The 16001-nt window shown below is 28.5% G+C and overlaps 2 protein-coding genes and 2 long non-coding RNA genes across 4 annotated transcripts; 2 read left to right on the top strand and 2 right to left on the bottom strand.

Moving 5' to 3' along the window:
• Window positions 1-941: 941 nt before the first annotated feature.
• On the bottom strand, window positions 942-2034 carry LOC146925207 (uncharacterized). The gene has a single exon (XM_085710180.1). It carries the CDS (start codon window positions 1884-1886, stop codon window positions 1086-1088), a length of 801 nt encoding a protein of 266 aa, XP_085566306.1. The 5' UTR covers window positions 1887-2034; the 3' UTR covers window positions 942-1085.
• A 3800-nt stretch (window positions 2035-5834) lies between these two features.
• LOC146925204 (uncharacterized) lies at window positions 5835-15870 on the bottom strand. The gene is made up of 3 exons (XM_085710179.1): window positions 15722-15870; window positions 15372-15613; window positions 5835-5913 (listed from the first exon to the last, which is right to left on the bottom strand). Exons 1-2 carry the CDS (start codon window positions 15798-15800, stop codon window positions 15456-15458), a joined length of 237 nt encoding a protein of 78 aa, XP_085566305.1. The 5' UTR covers window positions 15801-15870; the 3' UTR covers window positions 5835-5913; window positions 15372-15455.
• Window positions 6287-8068, top strand: LOC146925206 (uncharacterized). Its single transcript, XR_015010442.1, has 2 exons — window positions 6287-6700; window positions 7395-8068. It is a non-coding gene; the product is annotated as an uncharacterized LOC146925206 (long non-coding RNA).
• On the top strand, window positions 12736-13877 carry LOC146925205 (uncharacterized). The gene is made up of 4 exons (XR_015010443.1): window positions 12736-12875; window positions 12960-13032; window positions 13130-13188; window positions 13639-13877. It is a non-coding gene; the product is annotated as an uncharacterized LOC146925205 (long non-coding RNA).
• Window positions 15871-16001: the final 131 nt, after the last annotated feature.

Here is a 16001-nt window from a genome sequence, read left to right as displayed (position 1 = left end):
ATCGAGGATATGGTGATTTAAGTTCTTGTATATTTCCTAAGGAAAAAGGTCTATATGCTTGTACTTTGCAGGTAGTAGGGTGATGGGGATAATAACTGGAATAATTCTTCGGTCTACACAAGAATTTGGATAGTCCATTAGGTGTGACACATACAAAAAAAGTATACATGTTATAATCATTTGAAAATTAATGATTATTTGAATTATTATTTTTTTTACTTTTTTCTTTTTATGTATGTGTGACCAAATGGAGGGTCTAAATCTTTGTGTCCATCCAAGAATTGCTCTAATAATTGTAACATCTTTCTTAGCTGTCAGTATTATAACCAATAGGATTTTTTTTATTTTATTTTTTTGACAAGAATATCACCAATACGGTGATATGTGATAATCTGATCTGGTATTTAATCATTTTCTCCTGTTGAATTATTTGGTATACCATGTAATTACACACAGATATATATATTCAACAATATAGGTCAAGGTATCATTGTCCATTTGTATGCCAGACATGATACATTAAACAATAAACAACCAAAAACAGCCGTCATCTATGGTTTAATTTCTTCTGAAATGATACAATCCTTTTAGTTTAATTAGTGGATCCTCTTATTAATAATGATTAGTGGATCTTCTAAATAAGGCCATAATAAAAAGACTTGAATCATTTTTTATAATACAAAGTATTTACCAGAATAATTTCCGTTAGGATTAGACACATTAGGTGAATTCTCCTCTCATAAACGGGTTTTTTCTCCACATGCAAGAGTCAAAGCTTGAACACCTATAACTTCTTGCTTAAGGTACTCATGTAAATTATACCACTCAGAGTCTCAGACTAATCAAATATTGGTAGATTCATTATATGCATTGCATCATGTTAACCCTATAATCATCGTCATTACTAGAACAAAGCTAGCTATAATTTAATTAAAAAGAAATTTCGCATGTAAACTTGCTCTTTGTTGTTGATATGGTGGAAAAATATCAGAGAAATGGTCTTGCAAAATTTAAGGGATTCATAGAACTAAAATATACAAGAAGCATGATCAATAGAAAGAAGATCATGGTTGTAATTACTTAAATCAAACCATGACTAAATTCCGTCTAGCATCAATTCTTAAATCTTCTTTCATCTTTCTAATGAAATCTTCAAATTTTTTGTTTAACTCTTCTGTACTTAACACACTACTTTCTTCTTCTTCTACATATTCTTCTTCTTCCTCTTCTATGTTGTTTTCTTCGATTAGAATGTAATCAATTTCCGACGTTTTATCTTCCTCGTCGTCATGTGCATCAAATAGTTCAACTTCTTCTTCTTCTTCTTCTTCTACCTCCTTCATGATCTCTTCTTCTTGTTCTTCCTCTATAAATATTATCTTTTCAACTTTTTCTTGTACTTCTTTTTCCTCTGCTGCAGCATTGAGTTCATCTGATTCATCAGTTCTCATCTCAACTTCTCTCTCCAACATTGGTTCATTCACCTCAACATCAAGAACATGAGATTGTGAACAAATTTGTTCTTCTTTTTCTTCAATATACTGTGATGATGATAAATCCTCCGAGTTGTTGGAAGGTTTATCATCATCGTTGTCACTTGAAGACTTAGAGAAAGATTTAGTTAAACCAACAAAAACAAGAAGACCATTGCAAAGGAGGAACATGCTATTCTTGTCTATGTTGTGAGTGTAGAGTTGAAAAGGAAAAGTAGAGAAATAGAACTTGAAGTAATGGAGGAAAACAAACAAGGAAGAAGGTGAAAAGATGAAAGAAAACACTGATACTAAAATTAATAATTGTGTACATTTCATTAGATTTGAATGAGTTTTCATCCCTTGAGTCAGTGTTGCTATATTTTGGAATTTTAGTTGACACATATTGTCCATGGTTTGGTGAAACTAGAAAGGAAAAGAAACTAGAGAGAGGTTAGTAAATGGAGATTGAAGTGAGATAGGATAGTTTGGTGAATTAAGGGCATGAATGACTCATTATATATAGTGGTGATTGGTGTGTACTTGAGAGGGTGATTCATTCTATTGTCAATTATTTTTGTTGGTTTCTGATAATAATTTAAAGATTGTGCATCATAATCTAGACTCTAGATTATGATTGTTTTCTTTTTTATCTTTAAAATAAAATAAGGTGAAATTGATTGTGACACTGACACACTAAAGAAAAGTCCACTTTCTTATTCTTGTAAGCATCACTATATGAAAAGAAAGAAAAAATAACAAAAGTTGTTTCTTTGTTTTTAAAACACTACACTTTTTTACCACCTATACATATGAGATTAGAAAAATGGGAACTGAATATAAGGTGGTCCATCGAAGATTATTTTTACTCAAAAACTAAAAATGAAACGGACCCTAAATTTTTAGGCAGATGGCATGTTAGGCACTATGCCAATGCTTACATCTATTCATGAATTTTGTCATGAACGATAGATAGCTACTTGGAGTGTAAGTAGTAGCCAGTTGTCAGATCAGTATTATTTTTCATGGAAATTTGAAACCGTTATCTTCATTCATGTTGAACAAATTGAGGATTGCTTTGTCAAGTAGCATTCATAGCATTAGATTGGGGGTTGAGTTCCATAATGAACGAGGGAACCTATGTGTTTATTAGATTTAATTGTTATTGGCATTAGTATGATTTGTTCATACTTATTCTGCTAGAGCCAAGAAGGGGGGACCTCAAAGACCAACCTGTTAGCTATAACAATCATTTCCAATATCATGGTGAACATGACCAAATTCACTATTTCCTAGAGGAACCTGCTATTTTTTTTCTTTCAATTCTCTATTTGCATGTATATTCATTGTCTGGGAGAGTTGATTGTGATTATTTTGAATTGTGAACTGATTGGAAAGTTGTACGGTATTCTTTCAAGAACTTATTATTAGGCATAATACTTGGCTTTTGATGAAAATATAGGTTTTGTTACTAAAAAAAAAGTTGAATGCTTGAGATGGTAGAATAGGTGATTGAGGTTATATAGGAGTACTTGATTAAAAAAAAAGTTTATATAGTACTTGGTTTTGTTGCAAAACTGTTAGACCCACTTCATTATTGAGTATAAAATGCATTATTGGTACGATCAAATGAAAAATCATATCAATTGCATGTCTTCATCAATATGCAATTCACTTTCCAAGAAAAAAATCAATATGCAATTCATGCATACACGTTCATGTGCTTAGTTTTATATTACATCAGAAAATGACTTCTCTAAACCATGACAATCAATAATGTATAATATAAGATTAAGAGCAACGCTTGCCATATGATGCAACCACGCGTGGATTCATAACATGCATGCTATGTAGCTTTCATTATTCTTCATTCATCTCTGATTTGCTTTCTTTGTTTTTATTGTATTATTGCTTTAGTTATGCATGCAAGAATGATGAAGCTTTACTTTCAAGGACGGTCGTTTCTTCTGGAAGAAATATATCTTCAAGTTTAGAGTTTAAATTTCGGATTGACTGTTGTCGGTAATCAATGCATTCATGCAATCGCCACATCAGTGGGCATTTGATCGAGATCGGACAATTTAAATTTAAATATATGTGTTAGTTTTTAAAAAACAAAATCAAAATCTACATTGAAATTAGAATCGTCTGATTTCGATACAAAGATCATTGATGCGCCGACTGCATGAATGTAGGGGTTTGTAAAAAACTAGAAATTTACTATTTTTTTTTTGAATGACAAAATATATTATATATATATATATATATATATATATATATAGAAAGATAAAAGTAGTACACCAAAAGGAAAAAACAAAGATAAAATAAAGAACCAGAGGTACTGAGGCAAAATACACGCCAAACTCAAGCACCAGAGGTACTCCACTGAGAACAAAAAAAAAACAAAAAACAATAAAAGGACACACAAACAACAAAACTCCCCGCCAAGAAACAAGTCTGAAAAGATGAATAAAACACCACCTTGAAGAGCTGGTCAGAAGCAGCCAAAGGCCCCACCACCCAATGCCAGAGCCAGGACCCACAACCCAAACACACCCTACCGAAACCAACACAGGACATGTTACACCTCCCACTCATGTAAGGAGCAAGGGCTGGCAGAGCTCTTACCCAGGAACCATTTCCAGGACGAGAGCTTCACCTGACCCAATAGAAGCTCGACAGACGGAGTCCCTCTCGAAAAAATGATATCATTACGAGAGTTCCAAATCGCCCACACAACAGCAAGCCAAATCAACAAAAGCCCTAGAGCAACTTTCTTACTAGACCCCATCCCCACAAACTACCTAAAATACTCGAGTGTGACACCAACTCCCAACCCAACCCCACCTAGAAATCTCATACCAGACAGGTAAAATAACATCACAAGTGCAGAATAAATGATCCGATGATTCCTCAACCCCCCACAAAACACACAATAATAGCTACCCTGATTTTGGATGACCCAGGAGATTACACCTAGTAGGAAGTCTATCCTACAATAGTTTCCATCCAAAAGCTGCAACTTTAGGAGGAGCTCTAGACTTCCAAACATGAGCCATAGCTGAAATAAGAACCGCCGGAAGACCTCCCTCACCTACTAAATTTCTATGTAAGATAGAGTAGGCTCCCTTAACAGTGTAACCTCTAGTGGGATCCTGAGTCCAACACCATCTATCTTCTGACTCAGATTCCACCTGATCATCAATCAAAAGACACATCTCAGTGATTTGAGACAAATCATCCTCCAAAAGAGCCCCAGACCATCTAAACTCCCAAGTCCACCTCCCATCCATCTACCCATCTCACCCACTTTATCCCCCCACTGCAACGAGGCATTAAAAAGACCAGGAAATCTGACCTTCAGAGTAGAACCTTGAACCCAAGGATCAAACCAAAACGAAGTATTTAAACCATCCCTCATCTTCAGAACCCAAGGATCAAATCTGATGTATGTGGTTTAAATAAATGAATCTAAAAAGTAGAAATTTGCTTATAATAGTAACTGGATGGAATACATGTTTATCTTTTAGGATAGAGAATTAACTAATGTTTTCATAGAGTATTTATCATATACTATTGCAGAAAAATAATTGATGTACACTGAAATTTGAAAAAGATCTTTTTAAAGGACAAAGCAAAAACACAAAAGAATATTATAATTAAGGACGGAGGTAGTAATATAGTTCGTTTTAAATCACATGCCCTTGGTATGACAAGTAATATCGAGCTTAGTTCATAAAGTCATACACCAATCTAAAAAATTGTTCTCGACACAACAAAATATATAATTAATTAACTTATTTCTTCAGTTATTTTTTTTTTGTCTAGTAGCCTAGTGGTCAGAGCTCATACAATTAAATAATTAAATGTGGAGAAGTGGGGTATCCGTGGTTCGAACCCCGACCCCTACATAAATGATGCAATATTCCTATCAACTGAGTTAAGCTTAAGGGGACATTTCCTCAGCTTCTTTATTGTTGTTGTGTAGTGGATAGTTATAACTAAAAAATTGTTCTCGGCACAACAAAATATATAATTAATTAACTTATTGTGTAGTGGATAGTTATAATTTTGTAAAGGCGTTATAGTATTCTTAACTTCTATAAAACTCAGCAAAGCTTCTAACACAATTAGATGTCATTAAAATGTAGGAGAAATATAAATTGAAGAGTTTGAAAATGATAAGTATAATAATATTATGACATGAAAATAAAAATAGGATTTAAAGTAAGATAATAAAAAAATCTTCGACCTAACTATCAAAGTCATACTTATAGGTGGCGGGACTGAAAATAAGGTGTGATATTCCTCAATTGGATGCCATCGTGATTCTTCTAAAAATTAAAATTAAGAGAGAAGAAGGAAATATAAATAATACTCTTCGTTGTCTTATCATCACTTTAAAGTACATAATCAAAGGAAATTTTTTTTGGGTGCAAATCATCAATCAATCAATCAAATATATCTATCTACTCTACTATATATATATAAAAACAAATTACTATCAAAATTTCACAACTGTCCCTGTTTCTAAATTTTTAACTACACTGCTTTTTCACTTCATTCAAGGGTAAGATGGTAACAAAATTTCAAATGGAGGACTCCTAAGCTTTTTACCAATATCGGACTTCTAATACCCTTTTCCTAAACTCAATTATAACTATAACACAAAGGGTATACTTGATATTTTGCAACTAAACTCAACTTTCCCACTTTTATCTAATTCAAACTTTTGAAAATTTGAATTTGAATTTCAAATTTCAAACTTCATTCATTCTTTTTATATCCATCCTTTATCTTCTCTTTCTAAAAAAAAGTTTAGAATCATTTCACTCTTCTAACCTTCTCATCTACTGCTTTCTCTAATTTTCTTTTCATTTCTGTCATCTCTCATCTTCTACTATTATTTTTTTGTGCAGAAAAAATATAAAAATTAATCCAATGATCAAGGTACGACTAACATTCTTTCATATTAGTATGACATTATTTCTTTATATATATGAATTATTTGCATATTATGTTTTTCCTTTTGAAGAAGGATGCACAAGAAAAATATTCGTAAATTTATCTTCAAGAATAAATACATGGTAAGCTAATGCAATATTTGCAGAAAATGAAGAGAGAAGGTACAAACTGACAGTCTTTCATGTGCCGTCTCTTTTTTCAACTTCTAATAATGAGTTTTTTTTTACCAGGAAAGACACAAGGTGTAGACAATATCAATACAGGTATCAGTTACAATTTCATTTTTTCTTTCCACTTAATCAATTTTTATTTGCTTTTTAAAATACAAAAAGAAAATAGTCAAAATCGTCAATTCACGGGTAAGCATATGAAATTCCTTCATTGATTATGAAATATGTTACTTTTTTTACGCTAATCAATTTTCATCAAAAGTTCCTTCCACTTCATTTTTTGTTTTTGTTTTTTCTCTTTGGTTGAATCTTTACATGGAATAAGAAAAGTGATCAGGATGAAGAAATGTTAACGCCATCAGTTTTTACAATTTCTTACTTGTCTTATAAACAAATTAAATCTATTGTTATTTATTGTTTTTCTTCAACAAATATATAAAAAGAAAAAAAATGTATTTTTTGTAAAAATTCAATTGTCATTTATTTTTTTTCACATAAAATATTTTGTTTAAAAGATTACTCAAAAAAAAATTAGTTTTAAAGAATATTACTGTTGTCATTCAAAAAAAAAATATTACTGTTGAAAAAACAAAAAGTTCTGTACAAACTTACTAGAGAGAGAAAAAAAACAACAGATGAGTCTTTTTATTGAATAAAAAATTAAAGGATTAAATACCAAAATTTACAATCAATTACATGAATGGAGAAGAGGAAAAAACGTAAAAGAACTGGATCTAACCTAATCTTCTCATTGTTTTGTTGCATGTATGTTATCAACGGCGAATAGAGAATCGAGCTTCAGATCGTTACAAAGAAGATAAGATAAACAGAACCTGATCCAATATGATCTCTGATGAGGCGATTTCTGATTCGTGGTTGACGAAAAGGATGCACCAATTACCATTATTTTTTTGTGCCTTTTGTAGAGGATAATGAAAGGGAATGAAGAGAGAAGGTGGTGGTTATTTGATGAGAAGTGTTGGGTTGAAGAAGTAAAAAACGCACAAATGGTGTGTTGACTTGCGGCGGCTACTGTTAGTCATAGATCTACAGTTTCAGATCTTTGTGAAACATATAAAAAAATTCTCAAATCCAAATCAGATCTGATACCTGTAGTCATTTGTATAGGTGATGTTGTTCTTGCATGTATAAAGTTTGAGAACCAAACTCATAAACTCCACCACAGATACATAAAATACAGCGTGGAAACCAAACGGTTTTGTGGTGGTTTTGTTGTTCTATTGAAAGAAACAAAACGTGCAGAAAATAATCCTGATAGCCTAAGATGATGAAGATTGAACCAGGAGAAACAAGAGTAGTGCAAGAGGATAGATGGTAGATAAACATTTTTGGAGAGAAAGAATAGTAGTACTGGTATTAACCAGTAATTAATGGTTGTTTTTTTTTGGTTACAACAAAGAGATAAAGAGATATAGAGAGAGCGTGCTATTTTTTTGGTTACAGTAGCAGCGTGCTTCAAAATAATGAAAAGTAAAGCTTTTGAACATAAAACAAATAATATACTCCATTAAAGCTTAACAGTATACTTTTGTTTTTTTTAAGCCAAAAAGGAAGCTTAACAATATACCCGGTTACTACTATGAGTAAAAATTAACATTTTAGATTCATTCATTAAATGACATTTGTGGTCTATAATATTTTTTTATTGTAACACTAGACCCATTTCAGTAACTACAACGAGTTTACAATTTTAATTAGTATTTTTTCTTATCTCTATTTAAACACCGCGACTACCTAAATTTTATTAATATCTTCAAAAAAATATATGTACATATATGAACTATATATTAATAAAAATATATCTGTGAGAATATATTTATTTTACAGTAATATATTAGTATATTCTTATTTCCGAAATATAATATAAACTATATATTGATAAATATAGGTAAGTGCAGTAGAGAGCTAAAAAAAAGGAATGTGAACAAGTGCTTCACGTGACAAATAAAAGGTAAAGGAAATGTGTGTGGCTCCTAATTTTTTTTTTAAAAAAATTAATAAGTAATGTATTTATTTTTTACAATTATATTTAATGGTGTACTTTGTTAGTCAAAATAATCTTTCTTGCTAAAATAATTCATCAATACTCACATTAACTTTTTTGAAATGATGATTGAAATAATAATAAGTAAGTACTTCCTCCGTTCTAGAATATCTGAGTCAAGTTTGGTTTTTCACAGAGATTAAGAAAAATGTATAAATAAAGGGGAAAGTGAAATATATTGAATTGAGAATGATGAAAGTAATATTAATTAGTCCTTAAAAAAAAGTAGTATTAATTAGGATGATATTTTGACAACCATTTTTTGACAATTTTCTCTCTAATACTCACATGATGTTGTTATCCTCTCTATTTTTTTTTAATCTCTCCATTGTTTTTTTACGAATAAGATGTAAAAAAATAAAGGAAATGTTAACTTGTGCCCTCAAGGCACAAGTTAATGATTCAAAATAGAAATATTCTATTGTAATTAATGCATTTGACTTTAACTTTTTCACTTTTTAATAATTGAATGCACAAAATTTAAGAAAATGTTTCCATTTTTGGGTTGCTTAACATGTGCCCTAAGGGCACAAGTTAACAAGACCCAAAAAATGAAGTTGTCAAGAAATAAGTGTCAAAATATTAATTTTATATACATGGATAAAATAATTACTACTATAAAACACAAAACACAACGTTTTTTGAGGTCAAAACACAAAACACAAAACACAAAACACAACATAAAATAATACTACTTTTATTATTCCCAATACAATATATTACACATTCTCCTTTATTTATACATTTTTCTTAATCGGTGTGAAATGAGCCAAGGGCTCAGATAAATTGGGAGGGAGGGAGTTTTATTTTTTTGTTACATTCATTACGTGATATTGCTGCCACTAAAGGTTAAAAACTAATATTCATAATATTGTTTTCTTATTACAATTTTCTTATAGGTATCAATCACACTATAAGATAAGACAAACACATAAAAATGTTAGTTGGGGAATAAGATAGAATTAAAAGTAATAATGGAATGGAATGGAATGGGTGAGAGATTCCCGAAAAATAAATGGTGAATAAGACAAAATTTAATGTCATGTGTGGGTTGAAAAGTCAAAGATGGAAATAAATCATAAATAATTGATTTTGTTTTTATTTGATAACAAATTGATTTGTTTGTGGGACAAAATTAGTGTTCTTGCTGCTCTTTCTATAAAAGAACATACAATATGTCAGTATGTCTTTATTTATAAAATGTAATATATATTAATATAATATATATGAGTATATATATTTTTCACTGGAAATTCTCATTATATGTTTATTTATGAAATGAAATTTAATTTTTTTTTTGACAAGATGAAATGAAATTTAATGTCAACTATATATTAATGATATATATGCGAGTATATGTTTTTTACGGGAAAATGTCATTATATATATGTTTATTCAACGTGAGTTGTATGCAAATGAACTGTATATTAATAAAAATATGTGAAAGTATGTATTTTTTGGGGAATATTTATCCAATATATATTTATTTATGAAACTTTTTTTTGACAAGATTTATTTATGAAACTTAACGTGAACTAATAAAATATATGTGAGTGCCTTCAAAAAAAATGCGTTCTGAGTGTATGAACTAAATTAATTAAAATACATGTGAGTATAGGTATTTTTACGGGACCCATCAGAATAATTTGTTTTTTAGGGGAATTGGTTAAAATTATTGTTTTTAAAAATGAGAACTATATTTTTTTTGGTACAAAAAATGAGAACTATATATTACTAACATATATTTTTTTTAAAGGAATTACTAACATATATGTGAGTGTGAACTATATATTAATAATAATGTATATGAGTAGTTTTTTTACGGAAATATGTCAGTATATGTTTATTTCTGAAACTTAACGTGAACTAATAAAATATATGTGAGTATATATTATCAACTATATTAATGAAAATACTTGTGAAAATAGGTATTTTTAGGGGAATTGGCTAAAATTATTGTTTTTAAATATCGTCAACATAAAAATACATTGTTTTTTTAAAAGGAGAACTAGCAATTAATAAAATATAAGTGAGTGTATGAATATATTTTCATAAAAATGTATATGAGTATTTTTTTAGCGGAATATGTGAGTATATGTGTATCTATGAAACTTAACGTGAACTAATTAAATATATGAGTATATAAACTATATTTAATGAAAATACATGTGAGAATATGTATTTTTACGGGACCCATGAATTTTTTTTTTTTAGGGGAGTTGGTTAAAATTATTGTTTTTAAATATCATCAACATCAAAATACATTGTTTTTAAAAATGAGAACTATATATTAATAACATATATGTGAGTGTGAACTATATATTAATAATAATGTATATGAGTAGTTTTTTAACAGGAATATGCCAGTATATGTTTATTTATGAAACTTAACGTGAACTAATAAAATATATGTGAGTGTATGAACTATATTAATGAAAATACATGTGAGAATAGGTATTTTTATGGGACAATGAAAATAATTGGTTAAAATTAATTTTTTTAGGGAAATTGGCTAAAATTATTGTTCTTAAATATCGTCAACATAAAAATACATTATTTTTTAAAAATAAGAATTATATATTAATAAAATAGTGTATGAACTATATATTCATAAAAATGTATATGAGTATTTTTTTTACCATAATATGTGAGTATATATTTATTTGTGAAACTTATCGTCAACTAATAAAATATTTGTGAGTATATAAACTATATTAATGAAAATACATGTGAGAATATATATTTTTACGGGACCCATGTCAGTAATTGGTTAAAATTAATTTTTTTTAGGGGAATTGGTTAAAATTATTGTTTTTAAATATCATCAACATAAAAATACATTGTTTTTAAAAATGGGAACTATATATTAATAAAATATATGTTAGTGTATGAACTATATTAATAAAAATGTATATGAGTTTTTTTTTTTACTTTAATGAAAATACATGTGAGAATAGATATTTTTACGGGACCCATGTGACTAATTGGTTAAAATTAATTTTTTTTTTAGGGGAATTGTAACATGGGACCCATTTTAGTAACTATAACGAGTGATCAGTTTTAATTAGTTTTTTTTAATCTTTAAAAAAAGAATTAGTATTTTTCAATATATCTATTTAAACACCGCGACTGCCTAAGTTTTATTAATAAAGTATATTAATAAAGTATATGTGGGTGTATGGACTATATATTAATAAAAATATATATATGAGTATATGTTTGTTTTACGAGAATATATTAGTATATTCTTATTTCTGAAATCTAATGAGAACTATATATATTATGGACTATATATTAACAAAAATATATCTCACTGTATTTGTTTTACGAGAATATGTTAGCATATGCTTTACGATTACAATATTATATAATACATTAATTATGATTTTTCGCGGGATGCTTATTAGTATTTTTCACACTTAAACATATTAGTAAATAAAAATTATGATTATTTTTATTTATTAGTTTTTTTAATATCGTCAATACTAAAATTTAATATATTTATGTTCATATTAAAATTTAATTATTTTATAATTTTTCATTACTATCGATCAATATATACTTTATTATGCTTTAAATACTTTACATATTTTCACCATGGAAAAAAAATCACTATTGCAAGCGCAGTCGAGAAGAAACACGCGGCGGAGCCGCGGCCATACAGCGCGGCGAAGCCGCGCTACCCGTGCTATAGCACGGGTATCTCGACTAGTATATGAGAAAACAAATGCCTACCAAAATTATATAACTGTCCCTGTTTCCAAAAATATTACATGACTATTTTTAAGGGTAATATTGGATATTCAAGTGTCAAGATGCAATGTCAAGTTTTTTACCAACATCGGACTTACACTACCCCTGACCCAATGCCATTCCAACTTCTATACTGAAGGGCATATTTGACATTTCGTACAAGTGAGAAGTTTTTTCTACTTTTGTCCTTTTTTTAACTTTACAGCTTTTCTTAATTTGAATTTCAAATTCAAATTCAAATCCAAATCCCATTCACTCATTTTCCCTCTCTTCTTTTTCATTATAATCATATTTCTATCTACTTTTTCATTTACTCATTTTCTTATTTATCATCTTTACTCTTTCTCATCTATTCCTAACAACCTTTCTTTTCCTGCATATTTTTGTTGTTGTAGGTTTAACATGTTACAAAAGAAATACAAGCATGATGACTTCTTTCTTTAAATAATGGTAATATTATTAACTTTCTTTCTTTCTTCATTGACAGAATTAATATTTTTCATATAATTTTCAAATGTTGTTTATTATTTGTAGCAATTCACAAGTAAGTTCATGACAAATACAAGGGTAAGCTTATGAAATATCTCCGAAAAAAAAGAAATACATGGTAAAAGCTCATCAAATATGTACTTTCTTTTTCTTTACATAAATCTAATTTTATCACAAGTATTTTCTAATATGTTCTTTTGGTTTGTTTTCTTTAGGTTGAATATTCTACCTAAAAGAAGAAAAGTGATGCAGATGAATAAATGTTAGCAACAAGGTTTGTACAAGTTCTTACTAATCTATATAAACAAATGGAATATCATATCATGTAATAGCAACAATAGCTAACTATCTTTCTTTCTTTCATTTTTGTTAAATGGATAAAAAGAAATCTTTTTTAATTGATCAACAAAAATATCTTATTCTAAATTTTTGCTTTATCAATTTTGCACATAGCATAATTGTTTGTTGTTTTACCAATTTTTAAGATCAAAACAAAAAAAAAATCAAATAGATTCTAAACAACATAGATAATTCTAAGATGAAGAGTTTTTTTTTTATCAACAATAATAAATTCAAAAAACCAACAGAAAAATACAAAATATCTATCAACAGCAAATATAAAAATTTAAAAATAAATACAAACAGATCTTCACTAAAAAATACATGTAATAAAACTAGAAGACAAGAGATCCAAACTCTGAACTCAAGTTTGTTGTTATTGCAGGATGACATGAGAGAAGGAAGACAATATTTGTGTATGCCCAGATTGAGTAACAAGTAGATTCAAATGAAAGCTTAAAAGATCAATGTTACAGATCTGACACTAAATCAATCGATATTAAAGCTTACAAGAGATCCTCGGCACTGTTGCTTGCTTCAAAGCCATTCTAGAAACCTCACATTTGGGTAGAAGATGAGAATGACCCATTTTTCAAACTAACTCCTTTAATAAATCAGTTTGGGTAGAAATGTAGAGGAAGATGAGAGGATGAAAAATATGATTTTTGTTTTCAGAAAAATGGCCAAAAATGATTGTTTGGTGGCCAAAGGTGTGGATTTTGGGGGGTGAAGTCTGGGAGTAAAATGAGAGAACGAGGGAGACCAAGAGAGAAGGGCGATTGTGTATTGAGAGAGAGAATAGAAATGCTTTACTTTTGTAATTAATTAATAATTAATAATTAATTAATGAAATATTAAATATAAAAATCTTTTTGTTATCTCTACAAATTTTGTAGTTGATATGGAGTTTCTTTCTTTTAAAAAAGAAAAGGTTAAGAAGATAGGAGTTGTAAATGAGAGAATATGGTTTTTTTACGAGAATATGTCAGTATATGTTTATCTATCAAATTTAATGTGAACTATATATTACTAAAATATATGTCAGTGTATGGACTTTATATGAATAAAAGTACATGTACATAGTTCAAAAAAAAAGTACATGTACAAAATAAATATTTTTTATCCCATAAAAAAAGTATTTTTTATATATAAAATAACTGCTTACTTTTTGGTCTAATTTTTTCACCAAATATATCAACATATATCAACTTCTGTTGAAAAAATTTATGTTTTAAATAGAAAAGGATGAAATATTATATTAATTTATTATTTTTTGAAAATACTCCATATAAAATTTCCACAACAAAAATTATCCAAAGAATGTATAATAAATAATTGATACATGGGACACAATTTGATCACTGAGCTAATTTACACATAGGAAACTTATAAATTGCCAAACCTATTGTATTGTCCTTACCTAATACTTTTGTTTGCTCCGATAACTCAATTTTCAGGGTTAATTATGATATTTACTAATAAAATGAACTATTAATTTATAAAAATACTATATCAAAATAAAAATTAAAAAAACTCTGTATAAAATTTCCAATAACTCAGTTTTGAGGGTTAATTATAATATTTACTTATAAAATGAACTATATGTTTATAAAAATACTATACCATTTTTTTAAAAAAATTTAACTTCATATAAAATTTTCACTACCAAAATTATCCAAAGAGTGTATCATTGATACACGGGATCCAATTTGAACACTAATCTAATGGATAGATATACATAAGAAACTTAACGACTGAGAAAATTATTGTATTGTCTAATATTTTGGTTTGTTTTGATAACTCAATTTTGATAGTATTTGCTAATAAAATAAACTAAAGGTTTATGAAAATACTATATAAAAAAATATTAAAAAAAACTCCATATAAAATTTATACTACCAAAATTACTCACCTATTATAATATACTAATTTTGTCACTACCTAATTAGTTAAAATTAATGACAAATGAATAAAGATGAAAAATAATTATAATTTTTTTATAGCATTGTTTAGTATCATGTTTGTTCTCGCCGATGCATACCTCATCGCACAACAACACACTTTTCGCTGTGCGGCGCAGCCGCGCTACCCGTGCTCAGCACGGGTATATCGACTAGTACAATAATTAAATGACATCTTTTGGAATATCCTATCATATAAGGTATATTTCACATTTATTTTTCTAGCTTCTTGGACAATAACTCATTCTCCTTTGTAGGGCATTTTCGTACTCTTTGGAATCTGAGACGCGAAATCAGGGAGATTACCAACATACTGACATACATGATTAATGCACTTGATAAGTAATAACTTGTTCAAAGATTTTGGACAATCGTCATCAATTACACATTGAATATGTTCTGTAATGAAAAGAGATGATAACATAATGTTACCAAAACATTATAAAAGATTGTGTACGGAACTATGAAGTAAAGAAGAAAATTAGAAAATGATAAAAAAAGGCATACCACCACGGATTTTCAATGGTAAAATAATTAAGAAAATAAATAAATTCATAGCATAAAAATACTTGAGAATTTCAGCCATATTTGTTTCCAAGTTGCTTGTATAAAATAGAATATGATTTGATATTTATATAGTGTATAAAGTTCATGCTCTTCTATAATTTATAAATAATAAAATTCATTTTTTTTTGTTATCCTTCTGATTTCCGTGAAAAGCGTCATAGTAATTCAGAGTTCGATCGTAAGATAAATATAGTCTAATCAAGAATTATTACACATAAAA

Source organism: Medicago sativa, chromosome 5 (assembly GCF_051527215.1).
Source record: "Medicago sativa cultivar Bolivia chromosome 5, Bolivia_mono, whole genome shotgun sequence".
Classification (NCBI taxonomy): domain Eukaryota; kingdom Viridiplantae; phylum Streptophyta; class Magnoliopsida; order Fabales; family Fabaceae; genus Medicago; species Medicago sativa.
The sequence above is the reverse complement of the archived record's forward strand: the minus strand, read 5'-3'. Positions and strand labels throughout refer to the sequence as shown.